This window comes from Drosophila persimilis, unplaced genomic scaffold, assembly GCF_003286085.1.
Source record: "Drosophila persimilis strain 14011-0111.01,24,50 unplaced genomic scaffold, DperRS2 tig00000000-arrow-pilon, whole genome shotgun sequence".
Taxonomy (NCBI): Eukaryota; Metazoa; Arthropoda; class Insecta; order Diptera; family Drosophilidae; genus Drosophila; species Drosophila persimilis.
Window position 1 is genome coordinate 26921241 of NW_020825288.1, and position 25730 is coordinate 26946970.

Genomic DNA, 25730 nt, shown 5'->3' on the forward strand with positions numbered 1-25730 from the left:
TTAGGTGGGCCAAGTTCTGTTTTTCATCATTGTAGACGCTATGTTGTTGTTGCAAAGCAATCAAAGTCAAGTATTCAAAATAAACCAGTCAAGTAGAAAAAAAATGTATTAATCGTATAAAATTATGTGGGCATAGATAAAGGCCCGGTTGACAACATTTAAATCCTTGTCGCTCACATTCAAAAAAGTTCGATTTGGCGCGCACCACTCGGTATATTTTGTATATTCTGAGGGTCATACTGTAGAAATTGGTTTTCGCCGCGCTCGCATGTGGTGTTTTTTAGTGCTAAATGGTATTTTTGTCATTTATTAATTTAATTTTCAATGTTATATAGAAATCCAATAAATGCAAGTATTTCGAATAAATCAATCATGTATAGAATTGATTCATCAATCGTACAAAATTGAGTGGGCATGGCTAAATGTTCTATATAGATAGTATTATTCAACGGAACAAAGATTATGAGGAATTGGTCGTCCCATTCCATACACAATGTTGCGGCAACATTTATTTGAAAACCGTTTTTTGGTCAAAATAAAATACATAAAGGTAATTAAAAGAAGCAATCTTGTAGAAAATGCATTTATCTATGGGATAAAGCTAAGTGAGCAAATCTATATAGCTTGAAATATAGGCAATACCCGATTCGCCGCAGTTTCGCTTTTGCAACAATGAGTCTCATTCCATTCACAAACATGTTGCTAGTTCCAAGCACACATACCCTGGGGGAAATGGATGTTATAGAATTGTGAATACGTTTGTCTTCCAAGGCTCAATAGGTATCAGGATCGCTATAAATATATACAAGATACTAATAATGTACTCGAATATGTCTAAAGAATATCAATTTGAGAAAAGGTCTTAATAAATTACGTTTGATCTTCATACAAAATTAGCGAAATAGGGTGTACAAAGGGCTATACACGCATCACGTCTTCAAATACCAGGAACATTGCGACTCTTTTTGTTGAACTTTTTCGTTTAACCCTGTTTTTACAATAAATACAATAAAAGCAAGGACTAAAAACTATCCAATCTTGTAGAAAATTGATTCATTATTCGGATAAAATTATGTGGGCATGGCTAAATGTTCTATATAACTAGTAATATTCGACGGAATATTTAAAATATAACTCTAATTCGTCAGTATATTTACGGTATATTTTGAAAATGCGACGGTATGTTTCGGTATATTTCTGAGGGTCGGACGGTATATTGTATCGATAAATCCCACAAACGCGGCAATTTATTTATTTAATTTGTTTACATTTATTGTCACTCAAAATGGATTTAAATACGTTGCTGCAGCGCGCCCAGAACCTGACAAACGAGGCCAAAGCCGAGTACGAGATGCCTCAGGTGGAGCGTACGCTCCAACAGGTGTTGCAGGCCACCACGGACCTACACTCGCGCGTCACTCAGTCCAGCAACAAAGATATACAAGCGTAAGTAAATAAAGCATTTGTGCGATTTCCCAGGCTGATCATGTTTCTGCGGCAGGCATATACTGCTCGGTTCCAAGGGCATAGATCTTCCCAAGCTTACCCAAAAGCTGGAGGCGCTCAATGCACGAAAAACCTTCGAACCGGTCGATGTGGTTGGGGCTGACACGGATGTGTGCACGTTCCTGAAAAACGAGCGCGAGAACGCCATACTTTCAGTGATTGAGGATACCAATAAAAACGTGAGTACATGGTTTTGCTGCTCCTCCTACATTCACTAGAATGGCCTTCTCCTTCTTTAACAGATAAGTGAGACGGTGAGCAAACAGAAGTGGGTGAACCTGAACAGCACTTGGAATGAGGAGAAAAGCCGGTTGCTGGACGCCCTGATTGGACCCTCGCAGAACTTTATCGATCTGCAGCGTCTGCCAGAGCACATTACCCTCGATCCCAACGTGCCGATAAGCAGATGCCTCAGCCCAATGGAGCTTATCTACGCCCAGGAGCTGCGCCACTATAACGAACTGCTGCTAAAGGGCGCCCACCGACCAAATCTTGTGCAGAAGTTCGCCGTGTTGACCAGCAGCTTTGGCGATGATCGGCTGACGGACATGTGGTCAACGGTGGCCGCCGTAACGCAGGTGAACGAGCCCCTCCACAGCGATCCCATCAAAGCTCGCCAGCAGCGGCCAGAGTTTGTTATTAACGCCAATTCGTGTCTCGAGAGGCACTACAAGATCTACATGTGCACCCTGGTGGGGGCTGCCCACTCCAGCAATTGCTATCAACTGGTACGTGCCTATGTGACCAATCGATTCAGCACTCAGCAGACAATCGGCCTGGTGGACACGTTGGAGGACAAGCCACTGTGGCCCATGGTCTACTATTCCCTGCGGTGTGGAGCAGCAGAGGCGGCTGTGGAATTCCTGCACGAGGCCGGACCCAGTTACGAAGACTTTGCCCAGGTCATCGCTGATCGCAGCGCGGGCGCCGTGAATTCGAGGACAGAGACACAGCTGAAGCTGCAGTACGCCAACAAGATTAAGAACTCCACCGATGCATATAAGAAGGCAGTATACTGCTTAATCCTGGGCTGCGACCCCAACGAGTTGCACGGCGAGGTGGCCAAGACTATCGACGACTATTTATGGATCAAGCTGGCTATGCTCCGTCCCGGGGATGCCGCCGGCTATGGTAGGCTCCAGTCGGAGATCCTCGAGAAGTATGGAGAAAAGCATTTCCATGCCAGCAACCAGACTGACGTCTATTTCAAAGCCCTGGTTCTTGTCGGCCTTTTTGAAGCCTCGATTGAGCTACTGGCCCGCAATGGTCAATCCGTTCATGCCGTCCACATGGCCATTGCCCTGCACGAGCTGGGAGTGCTGGGCGGAGCCCGCAGTGTCTCGCAACCGTTGCTGTCCATCGACATCGCCGACCCTCAGCCGCTGCGCCGCCTCAATCTGACGAGATTGGTCCGGCTGTACGCGCAGCGCTTCGAGCGCACGGATACGACGGAGGCTCTTAACTACTACTTCACCCTACGTTGCTTGCGAGATCCGAAGGGCCGGAACATGTTCCTCACCTGCGTCTGTGATCTGGTGGTAGGCAGCGGGGCGCTGGATACCAGCATTTTCGACTTGATATTCGGCCAGCGGATGACTGATGCCGACGAAGAGGTTCCAGGGTGAGTCTGAGTGTATTTCTCCGTGTCCCCCCACCAGCATACCATCACTTTCTTTAATTCCTTTCTCAGAGGAGTATTCCGTCAATTTGACTGTCCGGAGTTCGACACGAACACCACGGCCTCGCTGATCGCAGAAGAGCTGGTTGCCCGAGGCAGCTTCGAAATGGCCGTGCGGCTTTACGAGTTGGCTGGCAACTACAACCTCGCCCTGAAGCACTTCAACATTCTTCTGGCACAGGTCGTGCAGTTGTCGCCGCAGGAGGGATCACAGCGGGCCCGTCTTCGAGACGAGGCTAATCGATTTAGCAGACTCTTGGCAGCCCTCCGTATGGATGTCGAGCCCAAAATAAGGGGCAGCTTTGCACTGCTGCAGCTGCTCCTCGTTTTCTTTGACCTCCATCATGAGGGGAAGCTGGTCCAAGCTCTAGAACAGCTGCAGCGCACGAAGCTGATGCCAAACACCACGGATGATGTGGAGGGCTGTTTGACCACCATCAAGAAACTCAGCGGAGAGGTCATCAAGGTGATCCCCGACGTGATGGTGGCTGCCATGGACATCACACTCACCCAGTACAACCAGTTGAAGCCGTCGGACACCTGTAGCTCGAATCAGCTGCAGTTGCAGCTCGAAAAGTTGCGAGTGCGGGCCAAAGCATTGTCCAACCTCGCCGCCAGCATGCCTTTCCGCATGCCCTACGAAACCAACAAACGTCTGATGCAGCTGGAGCTGATGATGCACTAGAATAAAAGTATGCTAACCTGTACAGGAGATCAGATATGTACTCTATTTATTTCATCAGCATGAAAATGTACTCCTCCTCTTCCTCCTCTTCGATGTCCGCGTGATCTTCAAGTCTCTGCTCAAGTTCCTGTATTCTAAGAAGAGCAGCAGCCAGCTGCTGGTGCAAGTTAACGCTGATGTCTTTGGTTCCTTGGCAGGATGGACATGATTCAGGCCCATCAGTACCTTTCGAATTGTCCTCGTCGATTCCCTCATCTTCAGCCTCGTTCCTGAGAGGGAGATCCAAGGGATCTTCAGTGTCAGTGCCAAGATTCAGTTCAGGTAAGGCTTGCTTTGGCAACTTGCTGTTTTTGTTGGGCAGCAGACTCGGACGAAAGTGTCTGGAGCATATGAACGGCCACTTTAATCCGTCTTTAAGCCTGCACAGCTTCATCCACTCTTTTCGCAGCTGCGGCTCTGTGGGAAAACAGTGCAATCTATCGGGCGGCGATCGTGTCGTGCAATCCCCGATGCAGCACTTTCGCACCAACTTTTTCTTCTTTGCGGCGCCATGGTGCAGTCTGTCTGTCTTGCCTGAAAATCAAAGGATCGTCAGAGTATATCTTTAGCTACTACTAATAGTGACCTGACCTACCCACAAAGAGCGTTGGTACTGCCCAGGCGAACAATTTGGACTTGCCGAAACAGTGCGGCTCAAAGTGTCGCCGGCACACCCGCCGATTCGAGAGTTTTGCGTCCTTTGGCATGCAGAGATTCTCCATCCACTTCAGCCTGACGCTCGGCTTTGAAGGAAACTTGAACATAGAGCTGCTGTCTTGCAAGCCACTCTCGTGACATTCGGAAACCGTGCAACGAAGACGTTCATATTTAATCATTTTTTTGTTTTTTTTTTTTTTGTGACCCTGAAGTGAAATGGAGAAAGCAACAAGTGTTGTAAGCCGTTTCTAAGCTTGTCTTTAAATTTGGTCCTTTTCCATGCACTCCATTTCATATAATAGCTGGAAACTCGATTGGAAGTGCTACGACAAGTGCTATTTGGACAGCATTCAGTGCATCAAGCGTCTACTAACATTAAATATTTATTTCAAATTGTTTTTTGTTCAACCGAAATTTATCCATTTTTCGCCAGAAGTAATAAAGGTTTAATAATTTTAGACCAGTTCAGGTGAAAGATATCGTGGTTGTTTTTAAGTTCAGAGGAAAGATGACGGGTCTCCAAAAATTATTTACAATCAGTAATATTTTCCGCCATTTTCCTGAAGTCTTTGAAATGTTTAAAAAGAGGGGGTTAAGTGGGCTAAGTTCGATGACTTATCGATATACGATATATAATGGAATATTTTGTCAATTTCATCAATCTATTAAATTTCATTTTCAAGTTATATAGAAATGAAATAAAAGCAAGTATTTAAATTAAACCAGTGAAGTATAATATTGATTCATTATTCAGATAAAATTATGTGGGCATGGCTAAATGTTCTATATAGATAGTAATATTCAACGGAATATCAAAAGCGAGGAATATGTATAGCACGACTTCAGTTCGTCAGTATATTTACGGTATATTTTTAAAGTGAGACGGTATATTTGCGAGTGTCGGACCGTATTCGATAAAACCACGGTCACACTGACAGACGCGGGCTCACCTTTTTGCCGAAAAATAAATATTGAAAAGTGTTATTAAAGTAATATAAAGAGGGAATAAACTATTCTTAAAGTGCAACACAAAAAGGTAAACTGATTTAGCAACTTTAAGTTGCAGTTTTGGGGCATACGAATCGCGTGTATGTACATATTGGGCAAAGATACCATGCGCAAGAGGGTGCCTGCAAATCAAAATGGCGTACGCGGTGCAAAAAAAAAGCAGCTAGAGTCACAAGCAATAAAGTCGCCGGCTGGAAAAACGCATTTCCATTGTTTTATATTTGTCCATTGTTTTTGGTTGTACTAAAAAGTTGCCTTATTTGTAGTTTGCAAACAATTGACACTAAAATGGCAAACGCTGATGTGCAGTATAACTACGGCCAGCAGGACAACGGCGAGGACTACAATGACGATAGCAACCAGCAGGATGATGATGATCAGTACGAGGATAATGGCAATGATGGAGTGAATGTGAAGATTGAGAACGTGGGCGAAAGCCCAAAGTTTATACGCCTCCGCGGTCTTCCCTGGTCGGCAACGCACAAAGAGATCTTGGACTTTTTGGAGAATGTGAATGTCACCAATGCCTCGCAGGGCATTCATTTGGTGACGAGTCGTGTGGATGGCAAGAATACGGGCGAGGCCTATGTAGAAGTTGCAACCCAAGAGGACGTGGAGGAGGCACGAAAGTTGAACAAGGCCAGCATGGGACATCGCTATATTGAGGGTTTGTGTGAACCTTTGTTTTTTGGATGGTTGTGACTGTACTTGTACATGTTGCAGCACCAAAGCCTGCGCTATGTGTGCTGGCAACTCCAGTTTCCAGTGCCGAGAATTTATCTTAATTTCTGTCATCTGGTATTCTTTTTAATTAGTCTTTACCGCAACGCCTAAAGAAGCCAAGGAGGCGATGAGGAAGATTGGCGGTCATGGGAATGCTTTCGTTGTAAAGCTGCGAGGACTGCCCTATGCCGTCACAGAACAGCAGATCGAGGAGTTCTTTACTGGTAAGTCTCGCTTTTTCGTCCTGTACATTTTCTTAGGCTCATCTAGCAAAGACAGTGTTTGACTGCACTACCACTTTTGTTTTTTTTCTCCGGCTGAAGCCGACGGGCGAGTCGACATTCCTTTTTTTGAACCTATTAATCGTATCAACTACACTTCTCATACCAATTACACATACATTTATTTTCCGACAAATTGTAAATCTGTAAACCAATTCAATTGTGTTTACACCTATTTAGAGCTCAGCTCACAAAAGTGAAAGGATGTATTGGGTTTAGTCCGGCAAAGCATTTCCCACCTAATAAAGCAAACAATAATACTTGTTTAAAGTCGACGACCGAGTGTATGTGATCCATGTCCGTGTGTCCGCTAAAATATTTTGAAGATTATAATTGCAAATTTTCATAGTCGGTTAGTAATTCCATGTACTTCTTCTGAACCCAGGTTCTGGGAACATTGTGGTCGGGGAATCTCTCGATTGCAGCATTCCCACATTGAACGGTTTTAACGAAACGGTTACGGTTACGGTTGTCGATTTCAAACCTGCTAAACTTCAAGAACTCGAACTATTAAAGAAAATAAAAACATGTATCGTATCAATCTCTCTGTATCGTATCTCTCTTATTTTGTATCTTAGTTTAACCTTGCATCATTATGTATATAAAAAATCTATATATTTGTATAAATCTTTGTTGGTTATCGTCATGGGCAGGGTTGGAAATCAAAACGGATCGGGAGGGCATACTTTTTGTTATGGACAGAAGGGGTCGAGCAACTGGGGAAGCTTTTGTTCAGTTCGAAAGCCAGGAAGACACTGAGCAAGCCTTGGGCCGAAATCGGGAAAAAATTGGGCACAGGTGGGTTCTTATGCATCATATCTACAACAACTACAACAACAAACCGGTGCTATAAAAGCATTCCAATGGTAAAATAACTTAAATACTCTTAGTTAAATATACAAAAGAACAAATAAAAAATAAAACCATAACTTTTTCATGGAATATTCATACAAAACGTAAATATATCTATCATAAATAACCTCTATTTCAGTAGCAACCATTTTCTATGTGCGTTGCGCAAGCTATGGGTCTGGTTGGGCTTTTCAATCATGTTCAAGCGCCGAGATATGTGTGTTTCGATCAATCACAATAATACAATCACACGAATCGAGTGCTTTTGTTAATTTTAAACTGAAAATACAAAAAAAAACTCTCAAAACGCATTTATTTTGAAATGGCGTTGAATATTTACTTTCACTTTATGATTTTGTTGATTGGATAGTTAACCCTTAAAGAAACAACATGCCACCGACCCTAGCATAAGCACATCATTGTTGGGGCTCGTTCTAATGTTCCCATGTTATTTTCTCGATTCTCGATTATATAGATACATTGAGATCTTCCGCAGCTCAATTGCTGAGATGAAGCGTGCCACAGGCAGCGGCGGAAGCTCTGGCGGACGCCCGGGCCCCTATGATATACGCGATCGCGGTGCCAATCGTGGAGGTAACGATTTCGGGGGAGGACGAAATGGTCAGTCAGCTAGCTGCATCTCTCTAGCCATAATATAGCCTATTTATATGTATATTTTTGTAACCATAGACTGGGGTAACAATGGAAATTTCGGTGCTGGTGCCAACAACATGCTTGGCTTCAACAATCTCCCCAGTTTGATGAACTCTGGAAACTTTGGCAACAATCCCGGCGGTGGAAATGGTGGCGGTAATGGCGGAAATTTCGGACCAAATTCAGGACCGAGCAATTTTGGAAACTTTGGCGGGAACAGCGGAAACTCGAATTTCGGTGGAAACCTAGGTGGTAACGGCGGCGGTGGCAACAACGGCGGCGGTAACTTTGGAAACTTCGGGGGCAACAACGGAGCTGGAAATTTTGGAGGTAACAACAGCGGAGGAGGCTTCAACAGTGGCAGTAACTTCGGATCTCCAGTGGGCGGCAGCAACTTTGGCAACAACAACAATGGAGGATCCAATTTCGGTGGAAACAACGGAGGCGGCTTCAACAATGGTGGCAGTAACTTTGGCTCTGCAGTAGGCGGCGGCAACTTTGGCCCAATCGGTGGCGGTCGTAACAACAATAACGGCGGCAACTTTGGTAATAATTCCGGATTTGGAAATTTCGGAGCCAACAACGGCGGAAACGGAGGAAACGGCAACTTTGGCGGAGCCAACAATGTCGGCTTCAATAACGGCAGCAACTTTGGCTCATCCCTGAGCGGAGGGGGCAACTTTGGCCCCATTGGCGGTGGCCGTGGAAGCGATGTGGAGTACTATACAATCCATATGCGAGGACTCCCGTATACTTCATTCGAAAATGATGTCTTTAAGGTTTGCATACCTTCATGTTCGCACTTCCCGATCAGTTTTATTAAATGCATTTCGTTTTTCTTTCAGTTCTTCGAGCCTGTTAGGCCTGCTAATGTCCGTATAAACTACAACAAGAAGGGTCTGCACAGCGGCACTGCTGATGCCTATTTCGACACCTACGAAGATTCTCAGATCGCCATGAAGCGCCATCGGGAACAAATGGGTTCGCGTTATATTGAGCTCTTCTACGACGGAAAGACACGAGGCGGTGCCAATGGAAATGGCGGTGGTGGCAATGGAAATGGAGGTGGTGGCAACAATGGCGGCGGCGGTGGCGGTGGCGGCAACGGAGGTGGAGGAAACTTCTCTCGTCGCATCTGAGGCCCCTCCATCTGAGGGCTTGATTACATTAACTATAATGTAAGCGCAAGTATTTAATTTATAAACAAGGCGCAACTATAAATCGCTAAGACACCTTTGTATCCGTATAATACACTATCAAATAGATTTTACACAGCGACACATATTTTGGTAGTGCATTAAGAAAAAAACCTTTCCATACCGATATCCAAGGCGTTTAAATAATTAAATAAAACAGAAAACATTGTATTTAAGAATAAATCTTCGATAAATTTCAATTATAATATCCTAAGCTTCAACTGTATTCTTATGTTTTGGGTGAATAAACATTAGTTTTTAAACAAAAGCGAAACAACGATAGAATTGTATTTAATAACAGTGGAGGTATTCGAGAGAAAGAGGAATGGATCAAAGAGAATCCTGGCCATCGATGCAACATTTAATACTCTATTTTCCAGTGCTGTCTATGGTGCTGCCCCTCCATAATATATTCTTTACGATTGCATAAATCAAGAACAGCGTTTTTTTTTGTACATGGAAACCAAGACAATAGACAATAGCAATCTTCCAATTATAAGCCAATGACAGGTCTCACATTTCACTTACCTTCAAGACAAATGTCAACATAGTATCTCTGATAGATAACCACTTGTCAATAAATTCTTGTTTATTTGTTGATCTAATGATCATGTTCATAATTAAACCAATAAAATGCTTGCTAAGAATAGCTACGTTGAATAGATAGTCGTTGCCTTAAGCGGGATGTTGGGTCGTCTAAAGTTACGTATACTATACAAGTACATATTTAGTACCTGCGGTTTGGAAGATCTTTTTGAAAAGTACGACCACGTAAAACGATTTTGCGAGCAGCCATAGGATGTGTCCAGTAGGATGTAAAAGTCCTAAAAATGTGTAAGCCCGAAAGCAGCTTCTGTACATTCCAGTCACTTTAGTCTCTCGTCTGTCTAATGCGCTAATGAATCGAACATGCTTTGGAAATTTGTTTATTGCGAACACAGTTTAAATTTGGACAACAAGCGCAAAGGTGTTACTATGCGCTTCATAAAAGAGGGAGATACAAGTATGGATAGTAGACTGACAATATCAATATTTTAGCTATCTGGCCTAGTCGGCAAAGGGAGTGGAATGTTACATATGTATAGAATATGTAGATTTTTGACCTCTATAAATCCCATTAAAACTCAAACTACTCAAACGTAAAGTTAGACTCACTCACAATACGAGTCGTCCCCGTCCCCTTCCCCCCCCCTGTTCGCTGATTATACCGACACACAGATTTTTATTTCAGGCTATAAAGACCACGCAAATTGAGATAAGCATTTTGGAGTCGTGATTATTTCGAGCTCCCGTGCCGAACGGAACGGAATGGAAATCTGCCTCAGATTCGAAGCGGAAAACTCGTTACGTATGAATTGGAAAGATCTTTGATGCAAATCAGCGAAGACCATTGGAAAATTGTAATTATAGACGTCATTATTCTTAACTGAACGAGGGAGTTACCCGATGGTGATAAGCGTGCTCCAAACACCTAGCCAAACACCCAGCGAGAATAAGCAGCACAGCAGCAGCGGCGACGGACGGCGCCAGTCAATGCCAGAGCGCGAAGCGGTCGCGTTGACATCGGAGCTGCTCTCTAATAATACATTGGAGAGATACTTATTTTGTTGCTTATACTCGTAGTACTAATTGTCGCGCCGTGCTAAAATTCTGTGGAACCTAAAACCAAAAACCGATGCAAACTGGAACATCCATCATCGGTGCCGTGTCAATCAGAAATCGAAAATCAGAAACTGAATCAATCTCAAATCGGCTGCGCGAATCATTTGGCTGTGGCATGTGGATCGGAGGGAACCTGACGATCACAGCAAAAGTAAAACACGCGCTACAAGTGTGAGCAGGTGGAACGCAAAACAGGTGACGCTCGTGGGGGTGTGGAGTGGGGTGGGGTGGGGGGAGCCGTTGTGGAGAGAAACGGAGGAGGTGTCTGTGTACTCATTATTCTCATTCGTATTCGTAAACGTATTTTTTTTTTGCATCTCTGTGCCATTTTAATTGATTTTGTAAAAAATTGTGTATATATAACGTAGTGTTATTACAGTAAAGATACAATAAAGATGTACCTACGAATAATGACAGATACATCCATGAAATACTAAATCTTTCTGTGATGTAATCTATACATAATATATGCAGCCGAAAAGTACATATTTTTTATGAAATACGACAACACAATTAGCTTTTTAAACTTATTGCTTAATCTTTTGTTGTGTTAGCAAAAAGTACTACATATTTTCATATATTTTTTGGCAAACTTTGAGCTTTTTATAATATAACTCGTAGGTACATATATTCAACAGACAGGCCACAGTAAACACTGCAGATGAGGTAAAAGAGCTAAAGAAGTGCTACTCGACAATTACTTTAGTTTATGTCTTAAATCAAAGAGTTTGGCTTAAAATCCCCTTAAAAAATGAGTTCAAACTTCAGCAGGTTATCCACTTGTCTGATCGTGCCCCTTCAAAACATTTGTCTTTCACATAATTACGTTTCCTTATCAGCTAGAACAAATATGTACGTACATTATTAATATTTTCCTCGAGTGGCTTCAAAGATTCACTTCGTATTGCCATGACACAGAAACCGTGAAAAAAGTGATACAAGAAAGTTTATACATACATATATACTACATTAATAAGGGTTTATATTTATCAGGAAAGATCTATAGATCCCACTACTTATAGATAGCCAGTAACGCCTATGGCCAGTAGCCAATGAAAACACAACACAGCCATCAAATAATTTTATATTCGTTTAAAATGGTCATTAGCATTATCGATTTTTAGCAGATCAATAAAAATAAACAGAAAATATTTAAATAAATCCAAAAATGTATAGCGTTAAGAATTATGAGCGGAATTTGGAATTCGCAACCCGTAAATTTTCACAATCCCCATCATAATACTGACAAGAGATTAACAAATTGTAATAAATCTTTAAAGTTCAGTCAAAAGTTGCTCAATGAAACTGGCTGGCTGGCAATTTATAAATAATAATAAAATCATAAATTATTCCGCCTTCTGTTCCGCTCCTCCTGCACTGCACTGTGTCTTAGTCAGCCTCGATCCAGTGATTACAGCCTTATCACTAGTATATACTCGTAGTGGCGTCTAATCGTTCAGTCGGAAGCTACTTGCTTTATTGTGGGGAAAATCAGAACAAACATAAACCATGTTTTCATATTACTTGTACATTTCCTCCTCATTCCAGATCGGCTTCTCAGTGGCATTGCAAGTGATATCCCAAATATATTTTGATAAGAATATAATTAACCTGTGAGACCTGTGAGGTATTCCGATGTGCCATTGTTATGGTCGTTATGGCTGCTGTTAATTAAGCCTTCACACAGTTAAGTGCGCCACTTGAAATGTACACATGGCTATTGGCTATACAAAAAACCTCTTAAACACTCCCTTATCGCCAGTCGGATTCGGCCCAAAGGGTAGACAAGAGTAAAAAGTGATTTCTACAGATAACACCAGAGAGCGGCAATGGTGGCCGGTAGCCGGTAGACGGTAGCGCGATATCAGTAGAAGTTTCCCAGGCAACGGAGACGTCGTCGTCGTCGTCGTCGTCGTCACAGTCGTTGGACAGCAGAAGTTACTGGTGCAACTGAAAGTACAAGATTCGTGAATCAACTCTGCACGCCACAGAGCTCAGATCAGAGCTCCATCAGTTGCCACCTACCCACCTACTCGTCGCCCGAGCTCGAGCCCTTGGATCTCGAAAGGAAGTCGATCTTGTGACTTCGCCATCATCGTGTGCTGCAACACAAGTGCATTTTACATTGTGCTAATTGGACTTAATGTAGAAAAGAGCCCAAGAAATTTGCTTTTGCTCTTGCTTTTAAATTCAATTCATGTGACGAATGTGATTCCATGGGCATTCACAAGTGACGAATGTTGATAAAATTCCAAATTTAAGAGCTTTTCGTGCGTGGAAAGTCGAGAGATATAAGATATAAGAAATGGCGAAAGTAAACAAAAACGAAAGCGAATCCCTGCTAGTCGCACCATCATCGGCCTCAGCCCGGATACACCACCCTGTGCGTACACATTCCAATGCGTCCTCGCTGTACTCAAATATGGGTCATCATCCGCACCATCGTGGAGAGCAGAGCCCCACGGTCGAGGGAGATATGGAAGAGGGTCTTGGCTACACCCACACACTGGTGAGTGAACTAAAAAGAAAGTTAAGCACATTTACGTTAAGGTGGCTTGTAAAAAACAATTTACAAATAATTGCTGAAATCGGTGCAAATTTTTCAGCTTTTATATGCAATTTTCTCTTGACTGTCATGTGACATGGCTTGATCAAGACTCTACCGATTGAATACTTATATTTTCAATGAACAAGTTTAGACGTCATTTAGATTTACATGTGTGGGCGATTCGAATTCTTTTGCGGTTAGTCTGACTGGATAATTTGTTTCTTTCTTCTTGCTCGTTCAATATCTATAGCTCAAGTTCTAGGTATTCTATTCCATACGTCACGTTGCTAGCATAGTATTTCCCGTTTAGTAATAAAGAAGAACCAAATCGTATCTACTGCTTCATATACTCGTATTTGGTTTCTAATTTGTGTTGTATGAGTCTGTTTCTTTAATATTTTTATTTGCTATTCCTAAGTGGTCTTTGGAGTATTTTTTCCCTTGGATAAAAGCATAAAAACATTAGTTGCAGTCTTTACACAATAGCGATAGCAAATGATATTATGATAAATATTTTAAATGCATTGCTAATTGATTGTTTGAAATTGTCAATCGGATTATGAGGCTTAATAGTAAGTAAACTGCCTCATCAAGTAATAAAAAATGAAAAGTAATGTGCTTATCTGCAAAGCCAGGTAATACCAAAACGAGGCCAAGTAATTCCCCTAATGATAAATATTCGTTTATTCAAAGAGCCGTAAATACATACGATAATATCAACATATAATGTACGTATGTACGCATCTATTGTTGCGAGTCTATTTTAGACCTATATTTATATTTGTATTTGCATGCCGACAGCACCTTGCGCACCTTGCCACAGCGCCCTTCAGTGAACCAACTCGTGGAGACTTCATGTTGATAATGAAATGTATTATAATATATCTGTATCTCTATCTATATACAGGTATGTGGGTACACCTGTCGAGGAATGGCATTACTGTCTTGTCTTAATTTTTGTCATCCACAAACAAGAGTAGTATTCGGTGACAAACTAAGCTACTTGTTTGGGATCCGATCTTATTTATGTTGTACGGCTTTCTAGCCACATCTAATTAGAGTTAATTCAACATCCGTTTAATCTATGGTACTACAGCTAGTAGATCAGTAGGTACTACTACTACTAGTATGAGTATTTTCTGAGGGTATTCCACCCCTCGGTTTCATATTATATTCCTTTTTTCTTTTGTTCGTCTCATGTGCTAAACATGTGACCATTTGTTTATTTTTCATTTAACTTTTTGTTTTTGTCATGCGTTCAGTAATCCATTGCTCGAGGCATGATTGTAGGAGCATAGTATATCTCATTAATCCATGGGATAATTTCGGCTATATTTCAAACAATGTTTGCTTATTAGAGCACTAATATTTGCAGCAGTTTATAGGAGATAACGACCTAATTAGGAGCCCTATTAATCGATTGATCACAATGGCACAATGGCCTTATCGACGTCAGACGATCTTTCCATCAATCATAATTCAGTTCTTTCTCTGATAACGAACAAAAATTCGATTGGGTCAATCGATTAAACAATACCCAACGAAGATGCGATGCTTCCTAAGCTTTTATATCAGAATGTTGAGTGCTGAGTGAATATGAATATTATTTTGGTTGCCCCCCACAGAAGACTGAGGCGATGTTTGAATTCTGTTTTCAGATATAATTTTTGTTTCATAGTATTTACGCACCACGCGCTACGATTTAATCTTGGCAAATTGTATTTACCCAAAGATTTCATTCAATTTTTAATTAATTTTCTCCATTCTCCGCGAGAGAATGCGATGCCCAGCTATTATTTCGAGCCTTATCGTGTGGATTCCAGCGGCCTTTAAGGTGTCTCTGTCTATTGTAGACCCGAAATCGATGCTGGTGGAGCACCAGTCGCCATACAGTTTTAGCCAAGATCACTTTGGTTTGTCGCACCGTTGCTAATTTTCAACATACGAGTGGCTCAGTTTACACATTTTGCCGTCAGAAGAGTAAGTAAATTAACATATCAGCGATATGCGGGGCACAGAGATCACACACATCAGATAGATCATCATCAAAGCTCAGTGTTCGATACCGAAATTAGGGGATAATGATTGAAAAACAGTTCATTCTCTGGCATACTCGAATATTGTGTAACATGTGCAGTTGGTCATGTGAATTTAATAAATAAAAATTTTTCTTCTAAAATTTTTGATAATTCAATAGCGTATGCAAATGATTTATGTATCGTTTTCTCTGTCTCTGTTTTATTGAAAGCATTTAGCGAGTTTTGTGAGACACTTTCTACTAGCAAGTAGCCAATAAGACTCTATCGAAGGATCCTGGAGCCTCGATGGGTCCAGGCACTGGAGGGCGAGGCCATTGTAAATGATGATCGGGGTCACCACTAGCGGGGGTTCACATGGTTATTCAAAGAACATTCATCGGGGGCAGCCAAGTGGTTGTTGGTAATACTTATAGCGTGTACACCAACCGCTGTTTACCTTAACAGAAACCTCAAGTTCAAGCAGTGCTCTAATATCTAACAGTGAGCAATTCAAAGGCGATAAAGCTTCGACTCTCTTTTAAATAGTATCGTAATCGTAGTCGTATTCTCCCTTAAATCAATGAAATACATAGACTATAAAGTGCCAGCTAGCAATAGCTGTTCACAAAGAACACATTGTCATTCTATACGAGATTTTGGGGAGTCAAAATTCTTAAAATTGGAATTACGCTAATAGCTGGGGTTAAGCGGCCGTGCAAATGGACTAAGCCACAAGATATACTTAAGTTTGAGCAAAATCCAGCAACGATGCAAAGATACAACATGTGACCCAATGCCTAGTCCGCTGCCCGCCGCACATTGAGGCTATTAAAGCAAGTAATCGCAATTTGTGCAGCTTAAGTGATCAGACATCAGAGACAGTGGGACTATACAGGCCAAACACAAGATACAAGTGGACGGGAACGGTTCTTGGAGGCCATACTTGCCCGATAAGAACTACGTGAGTCCGAAGTGGACCCACTGTGCACTGAGCTGAGCGCTGAGCATTTTCACTTTTTCACTGTTGACCAGTCTACAGACTACAGACCACAGATTATTAAATTTATGAAATTCTATTGATATTTACACGCAAACTTTGACCGCTCGAGAGCCACTGAACACATCCACATGCATAGATGGAGACAGGCATCTTCTAAGTAAAAAACTTGAGACTGTAGGAAAACGGTAGCCTTACGAGTATATGTACATATAGTACATACGAGTGCGTTGTTGTTGGCTTGGTGTTTGTGTACTAAATTTAATGGAATCTTGAGTTTAAGCGAGACCAAATCGGCCTATCTTCATGACACTATTCAGTTCGACTGCAAACTTTGTTCGGTTCGCACAGGCAGACGCTGACGAGAGTGGTGTATCGTATCCCGGCTTCAGAGATTTTGCAATGTGCAAAGATTAATTACTATGTCCCAAAACATAATTGTTACTGCGAAAAAGGGGTCTAGAAACGTGTAGAGCGTGTGTATTATTGAATGCTTCCACTGATACTACCATAAGAATGGTTTACTTTGGCGATCGACAACGCGATCGTAATCGCGATCGCAGCAATCAGAAAGTCGAACGAATTATTCACGATGAAGAGTTTGGCGAAGAGAATGTCGAGCTGGTCGACTCGGAGTGGGCGGACTTCGAGAAGTTCATTTGCCAGTTACGCAAGCGTCGCACCAGTAACATGTCGATGGAGGAGGAACTGCGTCATGTACAGCGTCATCCGAAGATCAAATCGCAGGCATTTTACCCCTGCCCACCGTCAGCGGAGCACACGCGGGACTCGGACTCATCGGACGATGATGATCCCATCGGATACATTGACACACTTGTAAGCAGAGACCAAAGTCCAGCAATACTCGCACTACTACCATACATATATCCGAATAGTATAAGTTGTCTAATGCAATTGCCCCTAGATAGGATAGCCTGTAGGTATTTCGTGGGAAGTAATTGCATTCTTATCAGTATTATCAGTCTTCTATCTACATCGTATATCTTTACACTCCTGTGTAGGTTTATGGGTCTTCGAATCGTCGCGATTATTATGCCAATAAGTCTGGTTCGTGACTGCAGACGCGTTTTACGGAAAAAATCTTTCCACTTTCTTAATTTTATGATATTTAATGATGATAATGAACAATCATTGCTTACGTACACGTTTATAGACAGATAGGGGAAATCCGGAGTCTCATGAAGAAAGATTATATCTACTAGATTGCAGAACCACTTTGCGATCGGAATAAGTATTATTATAGCCGGAATGGACGCGCTTTTTAAGTGCTTCGATTTGTAAAAACCGAGTACATTGATGAGTATTAATATGGCCATACGTTTCGACTGGTTAATATTTGATGTTTTGATGATATCAAGCTGGCAGCACTTCAATTCGACCTTTCATCCACTCTACTCTGGTCGCCCACTCTGTTGTACTGGGCATCTGGCAGGGAATATTTCATCATTGAAATATGTACTTCTGAATGAATTTACAATATTCTAAAGCTTTCGCTCGCTGCTCTTATCGCAAGCTGTTTTCTTTATGTACCTGGGCCTCTGTCAAAGCAATGCAGAATAAGTTTACGAATGACGAAAAACAAGCAAAAGACATTAGCTATTTTTAATCCGATTATAATGCAAAGTGTTCATTATATTTAAAGCAGAAATAAATATTTTCATTGCTAAGGATAGTAGGGTGGAATGTGACGAGCACACTAGGAAACCGAAGCAAGTAAGCAATTCCTCTAAGAGCCTTGAAATAAAAAAGAAAATATTCTGAATACCGAATTCTGACATTCATAATCCACTAATTACGATCCCATTACGCCTTCCGAAAATCCGTAAATCCATAGTCCGATTGAGTTTTTTATTGCCAAGAACTTAAACAACTCAACATTCCTCCTCCTTCAGAGGCAGTTTTTTGAGATTCATATTTTGTTTACACTTGGCGCAACATTTTCATTAAATTTCATTGTTCATTTTGAAATATCGACATAGCATGTAGCGTGCTACCCTGCCACTGCCACTGGCACTGCCACTGCCACAGCGTGTACGCGTAGGTCTAGCCAAAAGAAATTTCAATAATTTTCCACAGGGCACAAACTGGGGAGAAAAGCTCGTCAATTCAGTTCAGTTTCAAAATACACGCGTTTACGCGGACACGAGCGCTGTTTCGTTTGGTCCATGGATTAAATTATCAATCAATATACGATAGATATAAAATAATTTAAAATCATAGAAAAGATTTCCAATCGTTGGTTCTTGAATGATATCAGTGCGGAATACTGTGTGAAAATAAATCAAATGCCTCAAGGCACTGAGCCCCGTATAAAATGTCCCAAATAAATTAAAACGAAAATTTTCAAAAATTTCTGTTCTGTGCTGACGAGGTGGGACTGGGACTGGGACTGGGGCTCAAGGGCAGGGGCCTGGCAATGAGAATCAAAAACATTATATAGCAAAAGAAACAGCGCGAAAACTAAAAATAATTGGCAAACAAAATGCGACACAAAAATTTGGCCAACAGCCGCCGTCGCAGTGTCAAAGGCCAGCAGAAACAGCAAACACATACAGATACTCGTACAGATAGATTTTGATTGAAAATTTTAAGTACAATACTCTTGATGTACGGTGCGGGACACTGTTCGCGTAAATCTCTTGCTTGATGTTTAACAATAGTCACGCGCACCAGGATGAGTACATTCGCGAATATACCTTCGAGCCGGAGCTGCTGATCAATCGCGAGGAGTACTTGCGGGAGGAGGAGCGCGCCCACAAATTGCCCTCGACGCCCGTCCGCCTGCGCTGGGATGAGGCGATTGCCAAGCAAAAGGAGAAGCATCGCAAAGCCAGCATTGATGTGTCCAACGATGATACAAACCAGATCGATATCGATATTGAGGCTTTCTACTATGTAAGTGGCAGTCACAACAGCCCACAGTCTACCCCCCGATGGCCGATGGTCGATGGCTTTCGTCGGGCGGTGCAGCGCGGCACTTGACCTCCAAAACAATTGGCAGTGGTCTTTACCTTGCCTTGCCCTGAATACCAACCATTTCTTGTAGCAATGTGCTCTTCTTCGAGAACGTGGTGTACATGTATCGGCCTTAAGCTGGGGTCTCGAGAGAGAAATATGTATAGTCTTTTATTCATCACTTAACAGGAAACTAACAAAACCAATAACTGTCTTTTGTTCACAGATGTATGGTCGTTATACCAAAGATTTAGGAGAATTCGCAAAGGATGAAGCCAGAAAACTCAAGCTACTCGAAAAGCGACGAAAGCAGGAAGACAAACAACGGAATAAGGTAAACTTAAATAGAAACGTAAAAACGTAAGAGTCAGTCCTCGAACCAATTAACTTGTGATCTCTCCTCGAAATGCAAACAATGTACATATGAGATAAATCAATATTTAAGGTACAAATAATATCATATTGTGATAAGAGTAGGGCTTGCGCAAAACCCCAAAAATAGCTCAAAAGTAGATCGATCCTTTGCTAGGGTATTCTTGACACGCATCGGTTTATAAAGCAGCAGTGCTGGGATATGTTTACAGGAACTGCTAGGGACACAATCGACCAGAGCAAAGCACATATCATCATGGATCTGGAGGCATACGGTGGCACGCCTGGGCGAGGACTGGGTCTTCTTGGCGTTACTAGGTATTATCATGGCCCTGCTCTCATTTATCATGGACAAAGGCATATCTATATGTACAAATGGTAATTCAGCTAAATTCCCAAGTGAAAACACGCTGCTGACAATTTCTCATTTTCCTCTGAATTCTCTAGCGCGTATCTGGCTCTATCGCGATCTGACGTCACATCCACTCATTCAATATATATCTTGGGTATCATTGCCGGTCTGTTTAATATTATTTTCTGCCGGCTTTGTGCATCTCATCGCACCGCAAAGTATAGGTAAGTGTCCCACCAAAACGAACCCCAACTATTAGATAGTGTATTGTACGAGTATGTAGTTCTCATTGGTAGAGTAGCAATCATTGATTATGTGATTATTTGACGAGTATTATGAAGGGGGTTTTCCAAAATTGCATGAATTTTTTGCTTACTTACTTTACTTCTATGGTTCTATTGATATAAACAGGAGGCAAACGAAAGGAGTTAGAGAGTGCATTTCTTTGGCGAAAGGCCGGCAAAGAAGGCAAAAGAGTATGCCCGAGAATGCAAGAACAAAATACAGCAGTTGCGCGATCGAGACTGATCGCTACTCGACTCGAGTGTCGTTTATTGTTGCGCATGCATGATATGAGAACAGATTAGATCCATTCCTTAAAAAGAGTTTAATCGTTAGATTGTTTTTGATTTGATAGAGGATTACTTATAGGAGTACAAGTAGTACCACTGCACTCTGGCAGCTGCCCGCACCAAGCACACTTGCCACCAATCCAATTAATCCCATTGTCTATATGTTAAATACTCGAACTAACACTAATACTTGAATTACTATACTTGAATGCTATACTAACCACTAAACTAAATAAACAAACAAACAATAACCACACTGCGCGTATGCTCAATGCAAATCTACATATATCTAAACTATGCTTAGGTTCCGGTATACCTGAAATGAAGACCATACTGCGTGGCGTTCAATTGAAAGAGTATCTCACATTTAAGACATTAGTGGCCAAGGTAATTGGTTTAACGGCAACTCTGGGCAGCGGTATGCCATTAGGAAAGGAAGTAAGTATAAAAATTGATATCACTCTCTGCATGAAAATGCAATTTTTGGAAAATCTACAATACAAATCGTTTCTTTCGTTTCCTTTCGTTTCGTTTCGTTCCCCTATTTCCGTATCTCTCTATCCCCCCAGGGCCCTTTCGTACATATAGCAAGTATTGTAGCACAATTATTAAGTAAACTTGTCACATCATTCCAAGGCATATATGAGAATGAGTCGAGGAACTCTGAAATGCTTGCGGCTGCCTGCGCCGTAGGCGTGGGTGCATGCTTTGCCGCGCCCGTTGGCGGTGAGTACCAACCATCCTCTCCCTGTGAAAAGTCCTAACTAACCGGGCCGTCTCCTTCAGGTGTCCTTTTTAGCATTGAGGTCACCACAACGTACTTTGCAGTGCGCAATTATTGGCGTGGCTTCTTTGCTGCCGTGTGTGGTGCCACAGTCTTTCGACTGCTGGCGGTCTGGTTCCAGAATGCCGACACCGTGCGAGCCCTGTTCTTGACTAACTTCACCACCGAGTTCCCCTTCGATCCCCAGGAGCTATTTGTCTTTGCATTGATTGGGTGAGTGATATTCAATCGTAGACTTACCACCGATTTGCTGATTTCCGATTCCTCCACAGACTTGTCTGCGGTCTGGGTGGCGCATCCTATGTCTGGGTCCATCGCCGCTATGTCCTCTTTATGCGCTCCAATAAGCGCATGAACAAGTTCCTTCAGAAAAAGTACGTACATCAATAATTACGGTATCAAAGGTATCAAAATTAATGTTCCATTTGCATGTACTTCCTGCTAGTCGGTTCCTGTATCCTGGATTCCTGGCCTTGCTAGTCTCCAGCATATCGTTTCCACTGGGCACTGGCCAGTTCCTGGCCGGGGAGCTGAGTACCCATGAGCAGGTCACCCAGCTCTTTAGCAATTTCACTTGGTCCCGCGATGATCTGACCGTGGAGCAGGCGGCAGTTGTAACCCACTGGATGACCAGCTACACCAGTGTATTCGGCAATCTCGTCATTTATACTCTTTTCACGGTAGGTGCTCTTGCTCTGGAAGTAAAAAAGAATGCTTTACTGAACTGGAAATGGAAATCCCTTTTGCAGTTTATCTTCTCGATTGTTGCCTCCACGATACCGGTTCCATCGGGCATGTTTATTCCGGTTTTCAAGATCGGAGCCGGCTTCGGTCGTCTGGTGGGAGAGTTTATGGCGACGACATTTCCCCATGGAGTACGCTATGGCGGACGCCTTTCCCCCATTATGCCCGGCGGATATGCCGTTGTTGGGGCCGCTGCCTTCTCTGGCTCCGTGACCCATACGGTGTCCGTGGCGGTGATTATCTTCGAGATGACTGGACAGATCACCCACGTGGTGCCCGTGATGATTGCCGTACTGGTGGCCAACGCAGTGGCGGCGCTGCTCCAGCCCTCCATATACGACAGTATTATATTGATTAAGAAGCTGCCGTACCTTCCCGATCTTCTGCCCTCGAGCTCCGGGATGTACAGCATATTTGTGGAGGACTTTATGGTGCGGGACGTGAAGTATATATGGCACGGCATCTCCTACCAGAAGCTCAAAGAAGTCCTCAAGGCAAACAAGACACTGCGGTCCCTGCCATTGGTGGACAGCCCTGACAACATGATCCTCCTGGGGTCCGTGCAGCGCTACGAGCTAATCAAAATGATTGAGAAGCATATTGGCAGAGAGAAGCGCATGGAAGTGGCACAAAAATGGCAAAAGGAGGCCGAGGAGCGGGCCCTTGAGGAGGAGAAGAAAAAGCAAGAGGTCGAGCTCAGAATGCGGCGTCCCTCGCGCTTTGAAGTTCTCCCAGCCCCGGATATCCTGAGTTTGCGACAGATTGCCAACGATGAAATGCTTCCGCCCAAGAAGCGTGCCGAAACGATGCACAGCTCGCTCACTCCCAGGAAATCCATCCTGAAGAAGACAAACTCCTTTAATCTCAAGACGTACGCCCCCGCTGCCCTGCACCACAGTCCGAGCATCACGCCGTACACGACGATAACCGGCAACTCCGAGTTCCGCATCCGCTCCGCCTTCGAGGCGATCTTCAAGAAGTCGACCACCCTCCAGGACGTCCAGCCCGATGCCGAAACGGGCTCAATCTCGCCAGCTGCCAGCACCAATGAGGTCGAAGTGCAGCAGCGCACTGTTACTCCCAGCACTCCGGGTGTCTCGAAAAAGGTTCAGCTGGTGAGTGTGCTTTTCTTTCACCGACCTCCCGTCGGGGGGTAACACTTGGGTGGTTTTGGGTTCTCAACATTTCATCAAAGAATGAGCTTTACAATACTTACAAGCAAGCACAAAATAATTGGAATTTCGTAACAGATCAAATTATGCTGGTAAGTAGCGTCACTAACAGTTCACTTATTTGTAGTCGGTGTGTCTGTGTAGCACCTACATATATCTGTGTCTGTATCTGTATCTGTGACTAACCCAATTTAATATCTGCAAGCAAGTAAATCCTATCTCTACGGATAAACCTGAACAACTAAACAATATGGTATGGCGCATTGCATTCTGTGATATGATCCGCAATTCATTTCCCTTCACCACTTAACAAGATCCCAGTCCACACAAAAGTCTATGTAAATTCAAAAATAGATCCAATTCTTCTCCCAAAAAAAAGAAACCCTTTCAAACACTCAATATGATTTGTGAGGTATGTATCAATATTAATCCGTGCAAATGTTTCGCTTTTCTGAAAGCTGGCTGAGAAGGATATCAACGAAGTTTTAGTCACAAATGGGGATAGTGATGGGGATACATTTAATTCAAGTCAATTTCCTTGCAAAGAAGTGCTCGGGGATCTGGCCAGCATTAGACACAAGACAAATAAGGTGTCGGATGTGGATGCCGGAATGCCGTTTATGGTGCAGGTCTCTACGGATGAGAAGACTATGCAGGAGCCAAAGAAAAAGGCGACAAAGATTCGGTTTTCTGATGAAAATACGAACAAATTAAACGAGAATTCCGAAACGATAAGTCCAGAAACAGAGGGAGAGGTTAGTGGAAATGTTTTCTAATATTTGTTTAAGGAGTACCTCCATAAAGCTTGTGTGTATCTGTACCTATCTACTCTCCACAACTAACTCACAATTAAAACAAATCCAATTTCTATTCTATCTGTTTTTTCTCTCATTGTAATAACCATACCAAACACACACACAAAAAAGACAAACAAGCCCTTTCAAAAGACGAAGTCCGTGCAATTGGTATGTGATTTATAATCCCAGACAGAAGATCCACTCCATTCCACTCCAGCCAATGCAATACATTTTTGAATACGCTTTATATTACAGCCCAGGGAGCGGGTTATTGACATGTCGCCCGAGGACCAGAAGAAGTGGGAGCTCGAGGAAATGTTGAAGCCCGTCGATTTGCAGAAGGCGAACGTGCACATAGATCCATCACCGTTTCAGCTGGTAGAACGCACCTCAATACTTAAGGTTCATTCATTATTCTCGATGGTTGGCATCAATCATGCGTATGTCACAAAGATCGGAAGACTTGTGGGTGTTGTCGGACTTAAAGAGGTACACACAGTCTTTACAAATGGATATTTGTATTATCTAATACCTTGACTTTTTAACTTATATTTTAAAGCTGCGAAAGGCCATTGAAGACATCAATAGCAATAGTTTTGTGGTTGCCACACGCGACGATGAAACTGCGCCTGAAACTGAGACCAAGACAGCTGTGGAAAAGCCATTGCTGGCGTTGAATTCCAGTGATAAGGCTGTGGATATGACGGTAACGTCGATGGACTCGGCTCTGTCGAATTCTGAAAACTGTTCCGACATCGAAATGGAACACATAAAGCACATGGAAGTGAAGCCATCATCGGTGACCCTCACTCATGAGACGACATCTGCATCGAAGGACACAAATACCACAGAAAATGGCAATCATCAAACTTGAAACGAAACCGATTGAGATGAAAGATGAAAGAGCTCTAAAGATAGAATATTTAGCACTACAATCAATATATGTATGTATAGTATGTAATACGTGTTTGTAAAGATCAGTTAAAGTCTATTTATAATAAGTGCAGTCATCGAAAGTTATTATGTATTTATATCTCGCTAGTTCATAAAATGACAAAGATATCGTGATTTATGTTTAAGTTGAAAGAGGAAGGAACAAGTGTCATCGCCTTTGTGTGTATTGTCGAAGGGCAGTAAGTGCCTTAGAATTTATATTCAATGTGCCAAATGGCGTTCCAAACCAAACCAAACCCAACCCCACATACTATCAACAAATAAAATAGTCAATTCCACTTAAATTGTACATTTTCCACTGCGATGACATGAGAACAAAAAGAAAGAAGCACCCGCTCAGTGCTCGCTGCGATGACATTTTGGGACTATCTTGGACACTGCAATGCAAGGGCACATATCCGCACGACGTGAAACTGAAATATGGCAATCGACTAGTTTCAATTCAAGATCCATATAGTATTCACCACATGCAACCTGACAAGTATCTGGTAACGATGGGAAAG

General features: G+C 42.6%; 4 protein-coding genes across 18 annotated transcripts; 3 read left to right on the top strand and 1 right to left on the bottom strand.

Annotated features, from left to right (window-relative positions):
- The first annotated feature begins 1256 nt into the window (after positions 1 to 1256).
- On the top strand, positions 1257 to 3946 carry LOC6594469 (nuclear pore complex protein Nup93-1). 2 transcript variants are annotated; one of them, XM_026995338.1, is made up of 5 exons: positions 1257 to 1446; positions 1502 to 1685; positions 1749 to 3127; positions 3197 to 3876; positions 3928 to 3946. In XM_026995338.1, the coding sequence occupies exons 1-4, from the start codon at positions 1286 to 1288 to the stop codon at positions 3867 to 3869; spliced, it is 2397 nt and encodes a 798-aa protein (XP_026851139.1). In that variant the 5' UTR covers positions 1257 to 1285; the 3' UTR covers positions 3870 to 3876; positions 3928 to 3946. The 2 variants fall into 2 exon arrangements, with proteins under 2 accessions (XP_026851139.1, XP_026851138.1); XM_026995337.1 differs by lacking the exon at positions 3928 to 3946 and having other exon boundaries at positions 3197 to 3891.
- Positions 3899 to 4937, bottom strand: LOC6594470. Its single transcript, XM_002019379.2, has 2 exons — positions 4504 to 4937; positions 3899 to 4442 (listed from the first exon to the last, which is right to left on the bottom strand). Exons 1-2 carry the CDS (start codon positions 4742 to 4744, stop codon positions 3916 to 3918), a joined length of 768 nt encoding a protein of 255 aa, XP_002019415.2. The 5' UTR covers positions 4745 to 4937; the 3' UTR covers positions 3899 to 3915.
- A 580-nt stretch (positions 4938 to 5517) lies between these two features.
- LOC113566671 (heterogeneous nuclear ribonucleoprotein F) lies at positions 5518 to 9502 on the top strand. Its single transcript, XM_026993327.1, has 7 exons — positions 5518 to 5601; positions 5840 to 6240; positions 6389 to 6520; positions 7231 to 7375; positions 7905 to 8050; positions 8120 to 8862; positions 8929 to 9502. Exons 2-7 carry the CDS (start codon positions 5862 to 5864, stop codon positions 9220 to 9222), a joined length of 1839 nt encoding a protein of 612 aa, XP_026849128.1. The 5' UTR covers positions 5518 to 5601; positions 5840 to 5861; the 3' UTR covers positions 9223 to 9502.
- Positions 9503 to 12886: 3384 nt separating this feature from the next.
- Positions 12887 to 25511, top strand: LOC6594467 (chloride channel protein 2). 14 transcript variants are annotated; one of them, XM_026984609.1, is made up of 16 exons: positions 12887 to 13450; positions 19707 to 19814; positions 20065 to 20230; positions 20300 to 20428; positions 21081 to 21214; positions 21346 to 21502; positions 21563 to 21773; positions 21833 to 21934; positions 22006 to 22240; positions 22310 to 23419; positions 23500 to 23568; positions 23682 to 23729; positions 23935 to 24231; positions 24403 to 24441; positions 24529 to 24762; positions 24833 to 25511. In XM_026984609.1, exons 1-16 carry the CDS (start codon positions 13247 to 13249, stop codon positions 25145 to 25147), a joined length of 3558 nt encoding a protein of 1185 aa, XP_026840410.1. In that variant the 5' UTR covers positions 12887 to 13246; the 3' UTR covers positions 25148 to 25511. The 14 variants fall into 14 exon arrangements, with proteins under 14 accessions (XP_026840410.1, XP_026840412.1, XP_026840417.1 ...); XM_026984611.1 differs by having other exon boundaries at positions 13230 to 13450; positions 23524 to 23568; XM_026984605.1 differs by lacking the exon at positions 12887 to 13450 and adding an exon at positions 16755 to 17341.
- The last annotated feature ends 219 nt before the right edge of the window (positions 25512 to 25730 follow it).

Bases quoted from the DNA above. Each gene is read 5' to 3' on its own strand.
- LOC113566671 (XM_026993327.1), top strand. From the start codon at position 5,862: ATGGCAAACGCTGATGTGCAGTATAACTACGGCCAGCAGGACAACGGC. The intron at 6,521-7,230 runs GTAAGTCTCGCT...CGTCATGGGCAG, and splicing joins GATCGAGGAGTTCTTTACTG to GGTTGGAAATCAAAACGGAT. The intron at 7,376-7,904 runs GTGGGTTCTTAT...TCGATTATATAG, and splicing joins CGGGAAAAAATTGGGCACAG to ATACATTGAGATCTTCCGCA.
- LOC6594470 (XM_002019379.2), bottom strand. From the start codon at position 4,744: ATGATTAAATATGAACGTCTTCGTTGCACGGTTTCCGAATGTCACGAG. The intron at 4,443-4,503 runs GTAGGTCAGGTC...TTTGATTTTCAG, and splicing joins AGTACCAACGCTCTTTGTGG to GCAAGACAGACAGACTGCAC.
- LOC6594467 (XM_026984605.1), top strand. From the start codon at position 17,021: ATGGTTTACTTTGGCGATCGACAACGCGATCGTAATCGCGATCGCAGC. The intron at 20,429-21,080 runs GTAAGTGTCCCA...AACTATGCTTAG, and splicing joins CATCGCACCGCAAAGTATAG to GTTCCGGTATACCTGAAATG. The intron at 23,730-23,934 runs GTATGGCGCATT...CTTTTCTGAAAG, and splicing joins CTGAACAACTAAACAATATG to CTGGCTGAGAAGGATATCAA.
- LOC6594469 (XM_026995338.1), top strand. From the start codon at position 1,286: ATGGATTTAAATACGTTGCTGCAGCGCGCCCAGAACCTGACAAACGAG. The intron at 1,447-1,501 runs GTAAGTAAATAA...TTTCTGCGGCAG, and splicing joins AGCAACAAAGATATACAAGC to GCATATACTGCTCGGTTCCA. The intron at 1,686-1,748 runs GTGAGTACATGG...CTTCTTTAACAG, and splicing joins TTGAGGATACCAATAAAAAC to ATAAGTGAGACGGTGAGCAA.